The sequence below is a fragment of the Epinephelus lanceolatus genome, chromosome 23 (assembly GCF_041903045.1).
Source record: "Epinephelus lanceolatus isolate andai-2023 chromosome 23, ASM4190304v1, whole genome shotgun sequence".
In the NCBI taxonomy this organism is placed as follows: domain Eukaryota; kingdom Metazoa; phylum Chordata; class Actinopteri; order Perciformes; family Serranidae; genus Epinephelus; species Epinephelus lanceolatus.
Genome location: NC_135756.1, coordinates 6,929,160 through 6,948,714, shown reverse-complemented (window position 1 = coordinate 6,948,714; position 19,555 = coordinate 6,929,160). Strand labels below are relative to the sequence as shown.

Genomic DNA, 19,555 nt, shown 5'->3' with positions numbered 1-19,555 from the left:
ACCAAGGCCATGTCATCAAAAAAGACATTTTTTGGCATTGATCTCAGCCTGTGAGCCTTTTTTGTGGCTGTCTAGCTCAGTTGAATTGGTGCAGGTATTTCTTCTGCCATCAGCATATTTAAGCAATCTAAAATATTTGTCATTGATCATAAATTCATTAGTAGACAGAGAGAAGGGGAAAGAACACATCCTTGTGGGCAGCCTGTGATCACAGTGAGCTCGTCTGACATGTTCCCCCGACTCTCTCTGTGTAGGTACTATCTAACAGTTTTCGTCTTCTCTACCTTTGTGGGTGCTTTGCTGCACACATCGTCTTGTTACCAGCACCTGCTGATCAGGAGAACAGTGTGAAAGCATTAATAATAGCTGTAGTATTGTGTCACCTGCGTATTTGCATGCACAAAATAAACAGGGGCCAACTTATAGATAAACAGCTTCATAGCGCTACAAGAGGTCTGAAACCCTCCAGGGGAACTTAACATTGTCATAAAATGAGCAATCAAATCACATATTGAAGACATTTCTTCTCAGGCACACCGTGAGACCTTCTTTTTCTACCATATAGCTAGCAGTAACGTGTCTAAGTGTGCACATGGTGATCTGTGAGTTTTGGCCCCACGCTGGAGTTAAATGATATTTTCTGGTCATGTTTGTCTGTAAAACATGTCTATTTTTCCTGAATTAAGGTACAGAAAAAAAGTATTGTGTCATGTGTGTGTTAAGTTTTCTTTGTGTGTCTTTGCGCGTGCACGCAGGTGGACGGTGAGCCGTGTCGACTGGCTCCCTCCACGCTCCGCATCTCCCTCCGAAATCAGGCCAACATGGTCCAGAAGAGCAAGAGACGCACCTCTGTGCCCCTGCTCAACGAGTGAGTCACGCGCACGCACACACACACACACACACACACACACACACAGGAACTAGGCCAGCAGTGTTGTAAAAGCCCGGGCTGCGCTGAGTGAGTCATACAATCTGTTTAGTGGGAGCTGACATTCACTCCTCTCCATGTCCCACATCTCCCCTCTGCTCACCAAAACCACAGTCAGAGGAGGGAGATGTATGTTCAGCTTAATCCAAACAAAAGCACCGGGGAGGCCTCTGGTCACACTCTGACATATTATACTGTGTGGTTATGTCAACTGAGAGGGAGAATGAAAAGAGATGTTTATTGATTTCTATCAGGGATGAAGCAGCGGTGAGGAGTTGTGGTCACCTGCAGGGGAGGAAGAGGTACTCAGATCCTTTACTTAAAGGGGCACTTCACCTTAAAATCAAAAATACATATTTCTCTTCTAACCTGTAGTGCTGTTTATCAGTGTAGATAGTTTTGGTGTGAGTTGCAGAGTGTTGGAGATATCAGCTGTAGAGATGTCTGCCTTCTCTCCAGTATAATGGAACTAGATGGCATTCAGCTTGTGGTGCTCAAAGTGCCAAAAAACATCAATATCTCTTTCCAGAAGTCATGACCTGGTTACTCAAGATAATCCACAGACCTTGTTGTGAGCGGTTTCATGTAGGAACTATTTTCTTTCTACTGAACTACACTCAATAACTGTATCACTGTGCAGAAGGAAGTGTGCATCTACTCATAGACGAGAGGCTCGTGCTAATGACAGTGTGAGACGTAAACATAAATGGTGTCCTCCTTGGCTGAGCTGTAACGTTAGCTAGCTCAGTGGTGCTACGGGTGGCGTTATTATTAAGGATAGACCGATACATCGGCCGGCCGATATATCGGGCCAATATTTGAGTTTTTTACTTGTATCGGCATCGGCCGATATGCGCGTGGGTTCGCGGATTTATTTTTCCCTGGCATGATTTACAGACAGGCATCCACAGGCAGCTCTGTGTTGCTGGAAGACCCTGCAGCGCACATGCAGCGAATCCTACTGTGTACAGTAGTTGTTGTTTTATTCATGCTTCAGCTTAAATATTTGTTTGTTTTATAAAGACATTACTGGAAGATTTAAGAGCACTGAACTCTTTTTTTATTTGATTGTATAATAACAATAATAATAATATTCTACCTGTTCTACCTCAACTTTCCATCTTGTTTTAGTATTTTTTACTGTTCAATAAATGTTTCTTATTTTAAACTTGAGACCTGTAATATTTGTTATCATTGTGTCATTTTTTTGATGTAAATTGAGGGAGCAAAAGCAGTATCGGCCCCAAATATCGGCTCAAGAAAATCGGCAGTCCATAATCGGTCATCAGCTAAGGGTGATGGAAAAAAATCGGTATCGGCATCGGCCCTAAAAAATCCATATCATTCTATCCCTAGTTATTATATAGGACAGAAGGCAGACATCTCTACGGCTGATATCTCCAACACTCTGCAACTCACACCAAAACTATCTACACTGATAAACAGCACTACAGGTAAGAGGAGAAATATGTGCTTTTGATTTTGAAGTGAACTGTCCCTTTAACTAAAAGCATAAATACGACAGATAGTCTTAAAAAAAAAAAAAAAGTAGACTATAAAGTAGCATAAAATGAAAACACTCAAATAAATACAAGTCATCGAAATTGTACTTAAAGGGTAAGTTTGTTATTTTTCAACCTGGACCCTAGTTTCCCATGTTTTCGTGTCTGAAGCCCCGTTTCCACCAAACACTTTCAGTATGGTACCTTTGGAACCAACAGTAACCCTTCAGACATGGTACCTTGACCCTAGTGTTTCCAGCACAAACAGTCCTCTTAAATGTGGGCGGAGTTGTTGTCACTCACTGCTCCGTCCAGCACTCACTGTATTTCCTCCTTTATCAGTCTGCACCTTGTTTATTGTCCACAGAACGAGGCTGCAGTGAGAGTCTCTCTCCATGGGATATTTAAAAATAGTAGCTTTGTGCATTTAGTCCTTCTCAGGCAAGCTCAGGGGTTTAGTGTTGCTGGAGCCCACAGGAACGACACTCCATGATGCCTTCTTTTTCTCCGAGTGAGAATTAGAGTATATGCAGTTCACATAATCCGGTCAAAATTAATATATATAAACGCTTGAAGATTGGTCAAAGTTGTCACAGTGAAATTTAAGGTGTGTTGATTGATTCACATCGTCAACTCATACATTGAGTAACATTACAAGTTATCGTTCCACCTTAAAAGTTGCCGGCAGTCGGCCCAGTGAATGAAGTTATTTTTTCTCAGACTCCAGCTGCTGTGAGAGGCAGCAAAACATCCTTTCATTTTATAGTTACAGTTTACTAATAAAACTCTCCACAGTATGAACAGTGGTTACATGAGCCTCAAAACCAGACACAACTCAGCCCTGAGCAGAGTGACCGTCCTCTACTGACCAATCAGACTGCAGTGTTCACAGCTCCACCTTTTAGTACCAGATCTGTGTGCTAGGTACCCCAACAGAGGGGGGACCAAACATGGGGATGGTACGGAACGGTTCCATTGGTACCATCCACAACTTTTCACAGTGGAAACAAACTTACCAATTAAGTACCGTTAATAAACGGATGTAGTTTCCAGCACTGATCACCTGCAGTATTAACACGATGCTTATATCTGGCTACTAACACTCCTCCATTCCCTGTATCACTAATACTTCTTCATGTATATCTCTGTGTTTATATATGTGGGTCTATTTTATTTGTGAAAGTCCAGCAGTTACAGTAAATGTGTGCACGTGAGAGAAGGAGAGTGCACAGTAGATCTGAACACGTAGCTGTAGCTGCAGTAACTAGTGTCTTTGCTCGATGTACTGCTATGCTACTGTACTCTGTGCTATCACTGTCTGTCTACTTACCTCTGGGCTTTTCTCCGTCTGTCCCTCCTCCTGTCCCTCCTGTTCTTTATGCCAACATGTCTGTAATCTGTCTGATTATTTATTATTTCCATTTGTTTACCTTCTTGACATCTTTTGTTTCATTTTTTCTCCCCTTCCCCTCTTTTCTTTTTTCCTCTCACCTCCTCTTCCTCTTTCTTTCCCCTTTTTTCTCCTTTCCTCCATTCCCCCATCATCTCATATGTCCGTTCTCCTTCTTTCTTTTTCCATTTTCTCTCCTCATCTTGTCTCCTCTCCACTCCTTTTCTTCTCTCCTCCTCCCTATCCTTCTCCTTTTTATCTTGTTTCTTTTCTTTTGCTGTCTCCTACTCTCCTTTCCTCCTCCTCCCACCTCCTTTTGTCTCCTCTCCTTTTCTTCTTTCCCCCTCTCTCTTTTACACTTTACCTCTCCTTGTCTTGTGTCCTCTCCCTTCCTTGTTTCCTCCTCTCCTTCTCATCTTTTACCTCTCCTCCTTTCGTCCTTTTCTTGTTCCCTATACTCTTGTTCCCTCTTCTCTTCTTACCTCCTTCTGTCTTCCTCCTTTTCTCTCATCTTCTCATCTTCTCTCCTTATCTTCTCTCCCCTCCTCCCTTTCCATCGCCTTTCCCCATCCCTTCTCTCTCCTTGTTTCCTCCTCCCTCTCTCATTTCTCTCCTCTCTTCCCATCTCCTTCAATTGTCTCCTCTACTCTCCTTCCTTTGTCTCCTTTTACCTCCTTCTCGTCTCCTTCTCCTTCCCCTCTCATCTGTCTTTTTTCCTCTTATCTCATCTTTGTTCTTCTCTTTGCCTCTTCTCTCCTCCTCTCTTCCTCTTGTCTCCTTCTCACCTCCTCTATTCTCTGCCATACATTCCTCCTCTCTCCTCTCTATGCGTGTGTGTGTGTGTGTGTGTGTGTGTGTGTGTGCGGCCGTAGTATTCAGAAGGTGTGTGCAGCTGATCTGCGCCGCCTCTCTGCTCCCCCCGACTCCTTCTCTGTGTAAGTACCTGAGCCCTCTGTCACTGTATGAAACGGTTTGTTTATGAATGTCTGAGGGTTGTTGTTGTTGTTGTTATTGTTTGTTTATTTGTTTGTTTGTCTGTTTGGGTTCAACCAATATTTGATCAGGTGATACTGAAGCAGTGTTTTCAACCAGTGAGAAACTGGAACCAATAATTATTTGGCTTTTTGTGCCTCAGAAATGACTGGAACAATTGATTACCTAAACAGACAAAGGGAACAGGTTATTGTTCTTGTGGGAATAAGTTGCTGTTTTGTGGGAACAAGTCATTATCTCGTGGGAAACAAGTTATTATCTTGGGGGAACAAGTTGTTACCTTGTGGAAACCAGTTGCTAACTTGTGGGAACAAGTTATTATCCTTTGGGAACAAGTCGTTATCTTGTAGGAAAAAGTTATTATCCTGTGGGAACAAGTTATTATCTTGGGGAAAACACATTTTTGGGTGCACACAAGTTATTATCTTGTAGGAACAAGTTGTTACCTTGTGGAAACAAGTTGCTATCTTGTGGGAACAAGTTATTATCCTTTGGGAGCAAGTTGTTATCTTGTGGGAAAAAGTTATTATCCTGTGGTAACAAGCCATTATATTGTGGGAACAGGTTATTATCCTGTGGGAACAAGTTATTATCCTCTGGGAGCAAGTTGTTATCTTGTGGTAACAAGCCATTATATTGTGGGAACAGGTTATTATGCCGTGGGAACAAGTTATTATCCTTTGGGAACAAGTTGTTATCTTTTGGGAACAAGTTACTGTATTGTGGGAACAAGTTATTATCCTGTGGGAGCAAGTTATTATCCTTTGGGAACACATTATCTTGTGGGAACAAGTTATTATCCTGTGGGAACAAGTTATAATCCTTTGGGAACAAGTTGTTATCTTGTGGGAACAAGTTATTATCCTTTGGGAGCAAGTTGTTATCTTGTGGGAACAAGTTATTATCCTGTAGGAACAACTTGTTATCTTGTGGTAACAAGCCATTATATTGTGGGAACAAGCTGTTACCTTGTGGGAACAAGTTATTATCCTTTGGGAGCAATTTGTTATCTTGTGGGAACAAGTTATCCTGTGGGAACAACTTGTTATCTTGTGGGAACAAGCCATTATATTGTGGGAACAAGCTGTTACCTTGTGGGAACAAGTAATTATTTGGTAGGAAGACGTTTTGTGCATACAAGTTAATATCTTGTGGGAACAACTTATTATCTTGTGGGAACAAGCTATTATCCTGTGGGAACAGGTTTAATCCTGTGGGAACAAGTTATTATCTTGTGGGAGCAAGTTGTTATCTTGTGGGAACAAGCTATTATCCTGTGGGAACAGGTTTTAATCCTGTGGGAACAAGTTGCTATCTTGTGGGAACAAGCTATTATCCTGTGGGAACAGGTTTTAATCCTGTGGGAACAAGTTGTTATCTTGTGCACACAAGTTGTTATCTTGTGAGGGCAAGTTAAATTTGTGTGGAAACAAGTTGTTATCCTCTGGCAACAAGTTAATATCTTGTGCACACAAGTAAATATCTTCTGGGAACAAGCTGTTATCTTGTGGGAACAAGTTATTATCTTGCAGGAACAAGTTATTGTCTTGTGCACACAAGTTAATATCTTGTGAGGGCAAGTTAACATCTTGTGGGAACAAGTAATAATCTTAAGGGAGCAAGTAATAATCTTAAGAGAACAAGTTGTTATCTTACGGGAAAAAGTTGTCTTGGTCACACAAGTTAACATCTTGTGGGAACAAGTAATAATCTTGTGGGAACAAGTTTTAAGCTTTGGACCTTGGTAGGGGCTCCGTACATGTCATGTCTCCTGTAAACAAACTTTTTGTCAGATGTGGAACCCTGAAAACTCCAAAGGTAACATTTATACATTTATAGTCAATGTATGTTACAATCTACATGAAGACTTTCAAGGTTTTAAATACTGACACACAGTAAATCAAACTGGCAGCATCAGTTAACAAATTTGTGTCAGTGTTGGCTTTATAAACACGTACTGGTCGAACCCAAGTTGAGTCGTATTGTGTTGGATGTGAGTTGTTGTTCTGTTTGCACTGACAGAGAGAAAGAGAGTGTATGGCAGCATGCTGAAGCATCTCCACTTCTAAATGTGCTTCTGCCTCCTGTCTTGATGTTTTTCCCGCTGTAGTCCCTTTACCTTTAACTTCACCCTGAGCTTATTATACCTGCACCAGCCCTTTTGCTCTCACTTGATGTCCACGCCTTCCCTCAGAAAAGCTGTTTTTATAATATTCCTTCAGCTGTGACTGAGAAGAACAAAAGTGGTGTTAATGAATTTTAGTCTGACACCTTGTCTGTTCCTTTGCAGGTGAGGGTTTGAGCATAGGAGGCTGGATACAGTAGATCTGTCACTTAGTTTTGTTTATCACCCACCATGTTTTCTGATGTCAGTATTCAACCTCTGTCCTCGCTGAAGGCATTAGTGCCCACAAACATTGAGTTAAAAATATGTTGGCCCGCCTCAGACTCAAACACAGACTTGGGGGCGTGTTGCAGGAGGACAGCAGAGCGTCATGCCTTTACAGTAAAAGCTCTGCGACTGGGAGGAGTTTGATTACTGTTTATACTTTTTGCAAACTTCCAGTTATAAGTTTAAAAACTGAAACGCAACATGACAGACGAGGAATTAAATGGTCTTATGTTGTAAAAGCTGCAGAATCTGGTTTGTGATGTGTGTCTATGTGTGCCTGTGCGTGTGCATGTATGCATACATGTGTGTCCTCATCACTGTACGTTTGGACATGTTTGAATTGTGCGTGTGTGTGTGTGTGTGTGTGTGCACGTGTGCGTGTGTACATGCACTTGTGTGTGGGTTGTTTTTTCCAGCCCTCACGCAGTTCCTGATCGTCTGCGTCTTCGAGTGAATCGGATCAGCCTCCAGGAGTACGACAGACTGCAGTATGACAAGGAACGACTACGAGACATCTGTAAGGATCTTTTTCTTTTAACACCAAAGTTTATTCAGCAATTTGCATACATGATAACACAGTAGTAGAGTGTCATGTTTTTCTTTTTAAACAGAAATATTAACCCTTTTACCCCCACTAACACCCCCACCCCCCAACAGTACCCTCCAGCTCATAACAGCAAAGTTATAATGAATAAAATAAATTAAAATGACTGAATAACACACATAGACACAAAGCGGGTGTGTCATAGTCATAGATTCAACAAGGTGCTAGAAACATTCCTCCAAATAAGGAGATTCAGCGTCCGGTACATTTTTTCCCCCAGCTGACTGTAACCAGGCCCGAGGTTGTGTGTTGTGTAGACTCAAGTAAAAGCCCCAACACTGTAGCCTGACGTGCAGCGATGCAGACCTCCTGTCTATTTCTGTATGCTGAAACCATTTCCCTCAGTGGAAACAATAAATCGTGAAGACAATAAAGCCTCCTCAAAAATAGCATTTTAAGTCTTGTGTGTGATTTATCCTGGCTTCATATGAGCAGAGGAAATCTCTGCTAGCTGCTAGGCTAATTTATACAATGTAAAATGCCATAGGCTTATGCTAATAACATTAGCATGTTAAATTTATTTGGAAAACGTGTTTCGTATAAGACAGTTGTTTTGTGAACCTTGTGAGTTGTAATGGAGCCAAATTTTGTAACGTTACCTTTGTTAAATGTTGCTGTTGTCCCTGGTTTCATATGAGAAGAGGAAAAGTCTGCTAGCTGTTAGGCTAATTTCTACGATGTGAAAAGCCATAGACTTGTGCTAAAAATATTAGAATATTAGAAAATGTTTTGTATTTGTAGGGCAAATGTTTCCAGATAAAGACAAGTGTTTGTCTGTGAATGCTGCGAGTTATAGTGAAGCTGATTTGTGTACTTGTGTTTGAAATGGTCTCTATTAAGCCATGTTTAATGTGTGTTTAATGTGTGTTTACTGTGTGTAGGGTCTGGTGCACAAGCATAAATCCCGCTCAAGGCCTAATTTGAAATATCCAAATGTAATATCCTGTTCACATGACTGTTATCAAATACAGAACACTGTCATATTCCGAATAATAGTGGAATATTGTATTTGAGTCAGTGATTAACTTGACTCTGGGGGGCGTTTTAGCATCTTTTAGCTCATTGTTTTGGTTTATCAGCCCACAAGCTTGCTGTTATGGTCCAGTCTAAAAAAACACACTGTACACTACCTGCTCAGCAACAGACAGATGCAGTTGGAAACAAGTCGGTGAACATAGTGGAGAATTTAGCAGATACAAAGAAAACGTCTTCATGAGGAATTGGTGGAGACCAAAAACAGAGCTAAAAGAGAGCGAATACAGGACTTACATTCATCAGGTGGGCACAAACACAAGCACGCTAATGTTGTCACGTCTGTTTCATGTGTAAATTAGCAACAACTTCACGTATCAACCTTTTAAAATGATAAAATGTCTATAAATGCTGCCAAAAAACTCAGATGTTTAACCTACTTGTCAGTGCATCATGATCCAAAGTGCGTGTTTGTGTTTTTCAGCCATCCCAGTAGGCATTGTGGTGGTGAGGGGCGACTGTGACCTGGAGACATGCAGACTCTATATTGACAGATTACAGGAGGCAAGTTTCCCTGTTTATGTCTATTATCATGCTCAACATCACTTAAATTTTCTTCTGTTTTCTCCTCTCCGCTCTTCTGTTTTCTCCTCGTCGTCATTATTTCATGACGCTTGCAGCGTTGTTTAAAGACGGAGAAGTACCCAGCACCGGTGGGAATGCAGAGCTGCTCTTTAGCTGTGTGTCTCACGTGGGAAACGTTTCACTAACATCTGTGGAAGTTCTTGATGTAAATGCTTTGGCTGTGTGTTAACCTTGAAACCTGTCTGCTGTGCTTGCTAGGACTTACACCAGGCGCCATCTACTGGCCACAGAGTGCACTATCAGGTATATCACTTTTGGGTGTCTCTCTGCAGGAAAGGTTGGGTTCATATCAGTTTACACTGTCTTGCTACATATTTAAAAATTCTAAATCTGACTTTCAACAATACCTAAAATATGTGCAATAATATCAAGAACTTTGCCCCAGAATTTTACTCTTACAATGTCAAAAATAATTATACATAAAGCATTAAAATAAGATTCCTTGTTACACTACACTTTCAATTAGGAATTCACCTACAAAAACAGACTAAATGTAATTAATCAAATGTAGTTTTTACAGACTGACACCCGTGCTGAGTAAAGTCCTCGCCCACCACACTGGGAAAAAACATTCCTGTACATATAACCAGTGATATTATAATCAGATATATTAGCTATACTATACACTGCCTCATCGTCCTGATTGTCTCTGTCTTGTTATGGATCGTTCAGCTGCTCAAAAATAAGCACAATACATTTTCTCTGTCTGGATTTCTCTCTGCTGCTCCTTTCAAATGTAAACGCGTCTCTGCATTTTAGTTTATTGTTCAGTAAAGTGATGATGACGATGTGTGGTCTCGTTGTCTTCAGGATGAGAGCAGAGGCGTCCCCAGGACCAGTTCAACCAGCAGACTCTCTCCCAACTGGAGCTTCTTGGACTGTGAGTGACTGAGACACAAACACTCAAAGATTTTACACCTGAAATTAAAACTAAATCTCATATCTTGTGTTTTTTACACAACTAAATATGAAAGAACCTCGAAGAGTCTGAGTCAGGTTTATCTTTGTTGTCTTTAATAACTCAGTCAGTCCCAGTAACTGTAAAAGTGACATAAGCTTCCTGTATGTCTTCTCTCTGCAGCCACATCAGCCGACCGCTTCTATCGCATCGACAAGGCTCAGGTAAACAGCCTCAGTCCACTGAACTGGAAATGGATTCATGTTTGCTGGTTTCACCTGTTTGTATTTATTTACGTGCCTCTGTGTGTGTCTGTAGGAGCACCTCCACTTTGTGACAGAGATCTGTCAGGATGAGGTGTTTATCCTGGACCACGAGGGACCAGTGGTGAGCCAGGGGTCGTCCACGGGGATGCCGGATCTAGTGGTGGAGCCCACTGCTGGGTATGTGAGCACATACAAGAGAAACCATGTCCCATTGAAGTCAAAGATATCACTTTGGACTCTGGGAAAATGTGAATTTAAACATAATATTTCCACTCATCGACCACTTTATTAGGTACACCTGTTCAACTTCTTGTTAACGCAAATAGCTAATCAGCCAATCATGTGGCAGGACCTCAATGCATTTAGACATGTAGACATGGTGAAGACAAACTGAGCATCAGAAGGATAAAGAAAGGTGATTTAAGTGACTTTGAACGTGGCATGGTTGTTGGTGCCAGACGGGCTGGTCTGAGTATTTACTGGGATTTTCAGCACAACCATCTCTAGGGTTTACAGAGGATGGTCCCAAAAAGAGAAAATATCCAGTGAGCCAAAATGCCTTGTTGATGCCAGAGGTCAGAGGAGAATGGCCAGACTGGTTCAAGATGATAGAAAGGCAACAGGAAGTCAAATAAGCACTGGTTCCAACCAAGGTGTGCAGAAGACCATCTCTGAAGCAACAACACCTTGTCCAACCTTGAAGCAGATGGGCTACAGCAGCAGAAGACCACACCAGGTGCCACTCCTGTCAGCTAACAACAGGAAACTGAGGCTACAATTCACACAGGCTCACCAAAACTGGACAATAGAAGATTGGAAAAACCACATTCAGATGGAAGCATGGATCCATCCTGCCTTGTATCAACGGTTCAGGCTGCTGCTGGTGGTGTAATGGTGTGGGGGAGATTTTCTTAGTACCAACTGAGCATGGTTTAAACACCACAGCCTACCTGAGTATTGTTGCTGACCGTGTCCATCCCTTTATGACCACAGTGTACCCATCTTCTGATGGCTACTTCCAGCAGGATAACGCACCATGTCACAAAGCTCACATCATCTCAAACATGACAATGAGTTCACTGTACTCCAATGGCCTCCACAGTCACCAGATCTCAGTCCAACAGAGCACCTTTGGGATGTGCTGGAACGGGAGATTCTCATCATGGATGTGCAGCCGACAAATCTGCAGCAACTGTGTGATGTCATCATGTCAATATGGACCAAAATCTCTGAGGAATGTTTCTAGCACCTTGTTGAATGAAGGGGATCCAACCCGGCAGTAGCAAAGTGTACCTAATAAAGTGGCCAGTGAGTGTAAATGGTAGACATAATCTATATGGAGCTACAAAATGTGAATTCATACATGAAAAAGTGTAATTGAACAGATTAATTCTGATTTTATTCACTTTAAACTGGTAGAAAAGACTTGCACACACACACACACACACACACTGACATGTGTGCAAGTGTTTCTGTTCATTCTTTGAGCTTTTGGTCTAAAGCTTAAAGATAAAAGGGAAACACTGCACAGATCTAAGTGTACACAAATCTTTCCTACCAGTTTGGAGTCAACTATTGTTCAAAAGTTAAAAAGAAGAATCACTTCCTGTTGCACTGAAAAGATTTTGTCTTCATGTTGAGTGAAAAACATTTTAACTGGCTGTGTCATTGTTATTTTCAGTGTTCCCTTGACGCCCGATGAACAAGGTAGAAAACACAGACATACACACACACACACATTTTATAAAGGTTTAAAAACAGATGTGTAAGTGTAGTTTAGGGCACGTTATCACTTTAGAAACTAAATGTGAAACCTATTACACTTTTCAGAATGATTCAATATTTCCTGCTGGATGGCTTAATTTTTAGCTTCACATGAACCGTGTCTGTGTGTTTGTCACACACAAACATAAAACGCTGAGACATGTGAGAGTCACACCGTAGAGTCCCAGGAATTACAATGACTTATTACTTAAATACTTATGGAGTCATGATGTCATTGTAGAGCACATACCACAGAGCCGATTCCACTCCAACAAACTGGTTGTCGTACATTTTATTTTCAGTCGGCTTCAGAGACAATGAAAATACTCCACTACAAGGAAACGAGCTCAGCCTTCACCTGACTGGACGAAACACAGACAGGCGGTGGATTTGTGTCAAAGTGAAACTGAAAGTTCAGAGAGTTCCTGCAGGAGACGTAAAAAACAATCTCTGATGATTCATGTTTGTCATCAGATATCTTTAGAAAGAGAGGAAGGTGTTGACAGACAAAGAGGTGTATCCATGGAAACTTAGAGAAGTCAGCAGATCAGTGAATGGAGGGTGTGTTCTGCATGATTGATCTCACATGATGATGACATCTGTGTGTGTGTGTGTTTACAGCTCTGCTGACAGCTGCCAGTACAGGAGATCTGTCAATGGTAAAGTCTGTTCAGCTTCTCTTTTTCACCAGCTGATGAACATTCAACATGAAGCCGCTTTATTTGTTCTAAATACTTGTTGTCCTAAAGTGTTTTTTCTGCACTGTGAGACTGTGAACTTTATATTTTAGGGCCCCGATCCTGATTAAGAAAATGTTTTCTGCAGACACTTAAATATTTACGAGCATTTCCCAAAACAACTCTTAAAGGAACAGTTACCCCCAAATATAATCTACATATTTTCCTCTTACCTGTAGTGCTGTTTATCAGTCTAGATAGTTTTGGTGTGAGCTGCAGAGTGTTGGAGATATCAGCTGTAGAGATGTCTGCCTTCTCTACAATATAACAGAACTAGATGGCACTCAGCTTGTGGTGCTCAAAGAGCCAAAAAATACGTTTGAAAAACTCAACATCAATGACTCTTTCCAGAAATCAAGACCTGGTTACTCAAGATAATGTATCACTGCACAGAGAGGAAGTGTGCATCTGCTCATGGATGAGAGGCTCGTGACATATGTGACAGAGATGTAAACATTAATGGCGTCCTCCTTGGTTGAGCTGTGACGTTAGCTAGCTCAGTGGTGCTAGCAGTAGATGCACACTTCGTTTTGCACGGTGATGCAGTTGGTGGGTGTAGTTCAGTAGAAAGAAAATAGTTCCTCCATGAAACTGCTCACAACAAGGTCTGTGGATTATCTTGAGTAACCAGGTCATGATTTCCACTTTATTTGTTAGTTTCCACATTGAAGAAAACATCCAAAAATATAGGAGAGAACTTTTTTTTTACCCCCCTCATATAAAATGCAGTATGAAATAATAATGTGCCCACCATAAAAAAAATAAAAAATTTAAAAAGTGCCCCCATTAAAAAAAAAATATTTTTTTTAAAAAAAATATTTTTTTTTAAAAAAAAGTGCCCCTTTAAAAAAAAGAATTTTTAAAAAAGTGCCCCCATAAAAAATAAAGATTTTTTTTTCGAAATTGCCCCCATAATTAATAAATAAATGAATATATTTTTTAAAAAGTGTCCCCATAAAAAATACATAAATGTTAAAAAAAATTTAAAGTGCCCCCATAAAAATATATTTTTTTAAAAGTGCCCCATAAAAAAATGATTTTTAAAAAAGTGCCCCCATAAAAAATAAATACATTTTTTTCGAAAATTGCCCCCATGAAATGAATAAATAAATAAATACATTTTTAAGAAAAGTGCCCCCAGAAATTTTTTTTTGTTTTTTTCAAAATTGCCCCCATAAAAAATAGATTAATATTTTTATTTTCAAAAATTGCCTCCATAAAATAAATAAATAAATACTTTTTTGTTTTAAGTGCCCTCAGAAAAAAAAAAGATATTTTTTTAAAAAGTGCACCCATAAAAAATAAATAAATAAATGAATATTTATATAATTATAAAATGTGTGATCTTGATTTTGGGTTGAACTGTCCCTTTAAAAGCCAGTGTATGAAGCCAGCTTTCTGTAGTGCTGAATGCTGAATATTCTTAAAGTTGAATGGTGTATTGAACATTGCTATAGGATAAGGAAAAAAAATCACAAACAAAACAAAGAAATGTTTCATACCATGTTTTCATCTCCAGTCCCATTTAAACTGCACATGAGGAGCACTGATTTCCTTGTTGTCTTTCTTCTAAACCCTAATCTGCTTCTTTTTTCTGTTTCTGTTTGTGCCTCCAGCTGTCGGAGTGTGTGCGCCGAGGTGTCAGCTTGTTGGTCAGAGACTCCGGAGGTTGTTCAGCGTTACATATAGCCGCCCAGAACGGACACACAGAGCTGGTCAGCTTCATACTGCAGCAGGGTGAGAGTACACATGGCTCACAGGAAGGTGATGGTGTGTGTATTTATCATAAGGGGGCGCAGCATGAAGCATCTTAAATCAGTCGTGTTTATTCCTGTAAACAAACGGCTCCAACAGACTTTTTATGTTCTCGTTCAAACATGGAATGACATCTGCAGCCGAAACAGGAAGCTTGTGAACTCTTACACGTGAACGCTACTGATTTCCACCCCTTGACAATAGGGGCTACAGCAGCACCCTCAGCACCCACCTTCCCCACCTTCCCCGGCCCGTGTCACTGAAGACTACAAGTTTAAAGAATGAAAACAATCTGTATCTGTGATGTGTATTTTCTCGACTTATCCTTGTGACGTATCAAAATCTACAAAGCTTGTTTTGTTTCTCCTGTCTCTCCTCCTCAGGCTCTAAGGTGCTCCTGGATTTGACAGACAAAGAGAAGTATGTTGGGTACTTTTCATTTTGTTTTTCCTCTATGATTCTCTGTGGAGGTTTTGTGTACATCAGATCGTTGTTGACATCACATGCCCTGATAGTTTTACATGCCAACCTCACACCTCCTCCTTTATCTGCTGTGGTTTTCTGGCGATGTCAGGTTGTGACAATTTGCAAGTTCCCATTGCTTACGTATCTAATTGTGTGTGTGTGTGTGTGTGTGTGTGTGTGTGTGTGTAGAGGGGACACTGCCTTGCACAAAGCAGCCTCGGAGAAGCAGCACGCCGTGTGTCGACTGCTAGTGGAGGCCGGGGCGTCGCTCGAGAAGACCAACTTCCAGGTAAACTCACACATTGAACTCCAAACCTGCACACACACACACACACACACACTTCCTGTAAATCCAGCTGAGTCATGTCAAGAGGACCAGCACTACGTGTGAATGATCTACAGAGATGTAGGTTTGCTGGCGTGTAGGGTGTGTCAGTCTGTCTGCAGTGCAGGGGAAGTCCTGACCTGATCTGTATGAAGGAATTTCAGCTCCAGAAACATCTGTTTGTTTGTTCTGGGTTCATCAGCTGGCAAAGTCCCTCACTAACACAGAAATGTGAGAGGGGAAACCACAGAGTGTATAAAACAAATGAGCAGAAAAAGTAAGGACAGAGAAGGAAGGGAGATAAGGACAGAGGGTGTCATATGCTGTATGGATAAGGATTGTAACGCCCTTTGAGGGAGATTTGTGACGTCTGTGTGAGCAAAGATGGTGAAAATAAAACAAGTGTTGTTACTGGTTAAATAAAGGCATTAAACTACTTTTTCTTATGAACAGAGCTGTCAGATTCAAACCCTCTGCCACAACAGATCAGAATCAGGAGCATTGTATGTACTTATTTGATGGTGGGGGGGCAGAATCAAACCCAGCACACTAGTTAGATGACATAAGCTGTAGAAAACCACACAGTATACTCTTTGAGTTTTTAACAAAAATAGATACACGGGTCAATAAGTAATTATTGCCGTAACTAAAATAATACTGGCTGAATAAATCAGTAAAGTAGTGGACGCTCTCTGAGGCCCCTCTCTCCCCTTAAAGGCTCAAATGGTTTAGTCCGCCCCTGCACTAGGATTCATCTCTAAACACAGCTTAAGCCGAGTGACTGACTGCTCATGCTGCCGGAGCGCCAACGTACAACGTCATGTCTTTTCCCAAGAAGGAGAAATCAGGGTTCCAAAAAAGAAATGGATCGAGAGACTTAGGCCCCGTTTACCTACCCTAGTGTTTCCACCACAAACAGAATGTGGGCGGGGTTGTTGTCACTCACTGCTCCGTCTAGCACTCACTGTATTTCCTCCTTTATCAGTCTGCACTTCGTTTATCGTCCACAGAACGAGGCTGCACGCCGACATTTTCAATAAATAAAACAGGCTGCAGTGTGAGTTTCTCTCCATGGGATATTTAAAAATAGCAGCTTTGTGCATTTAGTCCTTCTCAGGCAAGCTCAGGGGTTTAGTGTTGCTGTAGCCCACAGGAACGATGATCCACAACGCAACAACAAAACAAACCTTAACACATTTCCATACCACAAATAATAATAAATATAAACCGTATAACTATGTAAAATTATGTTGGCACATTAACAAAGCATATGACGGTATGTTGACATACAATATAAACAAAACACCCCGTCACAGTCAAACACCAAACGCAGATCCCAATACTGTGCATTTTCAGATGATCATACAATAAAACAATCCTACAATCAGATTTCACATACCTTGTTTCCATATCAGCGAAACACTTACATGTGGCTTGAAACAAAGGGAGCCGAGCTCAAAAACAAACCACAGGGAAAGGTTTGGTAATTAACGCCAAAAGGTGTGTAGCCTCTAGCATCCGGTAAAACAAGGAGTCAAGGGTAACCCCAACCTTCAAAATAAAAGCCCATGACCCCACTGGAAGAAAATACAAAATTCATAAACCTTCAAAACAAACATTAAACATTTTATTCAATAACCTAACTTAATTTGAAACCTTCCACTTTCCGGGTCATTTACAGTGGTCGCTGCGAAAAATTACATCTCAGGCACATTCATCAGTGAAAAGCAACTCAAAGACACGAACTGCTGCTTTTGTCACAATTTTATTTTCAAGATAGGATGATGAATCATTGAAAAAAATATACGCACAGTGCCCACAGGACACCACTGCATCAATCTGCAATTTTAAAACAAGTGGTGGCCAGAGGCGTAAAGTGGCGGGGCAACGGTCCCTAATTCCCTAATTCAAACCCCCCCCACCTCCGACCTCCTCGCTCTGACCACGGGCATCTTCAAACTCAGGCATACATTTTTATCTCAATAGCAGCCGTCAGGACGTCGTTGCGGCTGTGGGGTCATTTTTGAAAGCAAAAGCACAATTTGTTGGTTCAGCTTCTGAAAAGTGACGATTTCCTGCTTGTCTTATTTTTCTGTGTGAGAAACTGGATATGTTTCAGTTTTGCACCGTTGGTCAGACAATTTAAATACGTCCGCTTCAGTTCTGGTAAATTTCCTTGTTGAAAAAATGGTTATTGGGAAAGGAGTTGTCCGTTTTACTTTAGTGACAGTGTGTATGTGTGTGTGTGTGTGTGTGTGTGTGTGTGTGTCCACCAGGGGAAGACACCAGCGGACCAAGCAGAGGGAGACTCGGAGCTCGCCACCTTCCTGAACACCCAACAGCACACGTCCTCTGCCACCCACGAAGACTTGGAGACGGCTGTCTGAGGCGCACACGCACACTCTCACACACACACGCACTCGCTCGGTCTCTCTGGACTCTGCGCACACTCGTAGTGGAGACGAATCTGGGAGAGAAGAGTGTTTAAAAAAAACCAAACGATCAGAGTCTGGTTTGTCTCTGCAGAGATGAACGGGACAGATCAGAGGAGTGAACTGCTTCAGCTCACAGCAGCACCGCAGTGGAGATTTTAATGGTCAACTATTTATTTGTATTTATTTATTCATATTCTATTTATTGGTTGTGCTGATTGATTGATTGATTGATCGTTGGACTTTTAACGGTTCAGGATGCAAGTGCACTTTGAGCAGCCGTGGTGAGTTCACTTGTCGTTTAGGAGAGACGAACTCAAGAAAACATATTTTATTTCGGTCACAGTTCATATTTGAAGAATGGGTTCACTCAGTAAAAAAATATGTGTTGATCAAGTATTTAAAATCAGTTAGAAATTACTTCTGCTGAAAATAATTAAAATGACATAAATACTTAAGTTTTATATGTGTTTGCCCCATAAAACCTGTGTGCCAAAGACACTGATGTAGTGTCATATCTGTCTCAGTAATGTTCCCACAAGCTGTCACAGTGGTTTCTTTTCACATTCTCATAAATCTTCAAAATGTTGCTTTCATACCAAACAATGTAATGTTAATGTTATTGATCACATTACAGGGTCAACGGAGGGCTGTGAACATTACAAAGCTAAAAAAAAAAAAATCTAATTTCAGCTGTCTCACATTAGTTTAAGTACAGAAGAAAGGAACAATGAATCTTAATTAAAAACCAGAGCTACAAATTGCCTCTCAAGTGAAACTGTTTCTCCGACTCAGCTGACCTGATAACTGAGTGCCTGTTACTCCACTAATTCCTAACCCTTGGGGGCAGTGTTGTAGTCAAGACCACTTAAACTTAAACCAGACTTGAGGTTGAGGCTGATTTTTATTTGTAATAAAGCTCTACGCAGAGCTGACGCTGTAGCTTACACAAGTGGCCTGTGTTGTAATGAGCATTTATACTTGTTGGATGGTGTGTCTGCGTCGTTCTGCACTTACGCCTCCAAAACACTAGATGGCGGTGGAACCTTTATGTCTCTGTTTTGATCTTCTGCAACGTTTAATTTGTCTGCTCCATTATAACTCACAAAGTTCACAGACAGAACAACTGTCTTATACTAGACATGTTTTCCCCACAAATACAACATGCTAATGTATTTAGCATACACCTATGACATTTCCCATTGCTTAAATCAGCCTAGCTGCTAGCAGACTTTTCCTCTACTCATATGAAGCCTGAACAACAGCGTCATGTAACAAAAGTAATGTTACAAAATTTGGCTCCATCATAGCTCACAAGGTTCACTGACAAAACAGTTGTCTAATGCCGCATACACACTACACGATATCAGCCCGATTATAGCTCAACGCAGTGCCGTACCGTGTTGGCTCGGATCATGTATGACAATGAGCGTAGTTGATTCATTCCTAAAGCTGGATTTGTACTCATGTGGCAGACCCTACGCCGT

The 19,555-nt window shown here is 41.1% G+C and overlaps 1 protein-coding gene across 17 annotated transcripts in view; it reads left to right on the top strand.

Moving 5' to 3' along the window:
* dgki (diacylglycerol kinase, iota) overlaps positions 1 to 18,562 on the top strand; it is a 113,857-nt gene extending 95,295 nt beyond the window's left edge. For 4 of the 17 annotated variants that reach the window (XM_033615083.2, XM_078165250.1, XM_078165251.1 and 1 more), the window contains exons 21-34: positions 756 to 868; positions 4,693 to 4,755; positions 7,622 to 7,722; positions 9,266 to 9,345; positions 9,625 to 9,669; positions 10,237 to 10,306; positions 10,508 to 10,548; positions 10,643 to 10,767; positions 12,272 to 12,297; positions 12,976 to 13,013; positions 14,708 to 14,828; positions 15,230 to 15,275; positions 15,501 to 15,600; positions 17,913 to 18,562. In XM_033615083.2, the coding sequence (XP_033470974.2) occupies positions 756 to 868; positions 4,693 to 4,755; positions 7,622 to 7,722; positions 9,266 to 9,345; positions 9,625 to 9,669; positions 10,237 to 10,306; positions 10,508 to 10,548; positions 10,643 to 10,767; positions 12,272 to 12,297; positions 12,976 to 13,013; positions 14,708 to 14,828; positions 15,230 to 15,275; positions 15,501 to 15,600; positions 17,913 to 18,023 (1,080 nt within the window). In that variant the 3' untranslated portion in view covers positions 18,024 to 18,562. The remainder of the gene's footprint in view (positions 1 to 755; positions 869 to 4,692; positions 4,756 to 7,621; positions 7,723 to 9,265; positions 9,346 to 9,624; positions 9,670 to 10,236; positions 10,307 to 10,507; positions 10,549 to 10,642; positions 10,768 to 12,271; positions 12,298 to 12,975; positions 13,014 to 14,707; positions 14,829 to 15,229; positions 15,276 to 15,500; positions 15,601 to 17,912) is intronic. The other 13 variants (XM_078165257.1, XM_078165258.1, XM_078165260.1 and 10 more) reach the window with 7 other exon arrangements.
* The last annotated feature ends 993 nt before the right edge of the window (positions 18,563 to 19,555 follow it).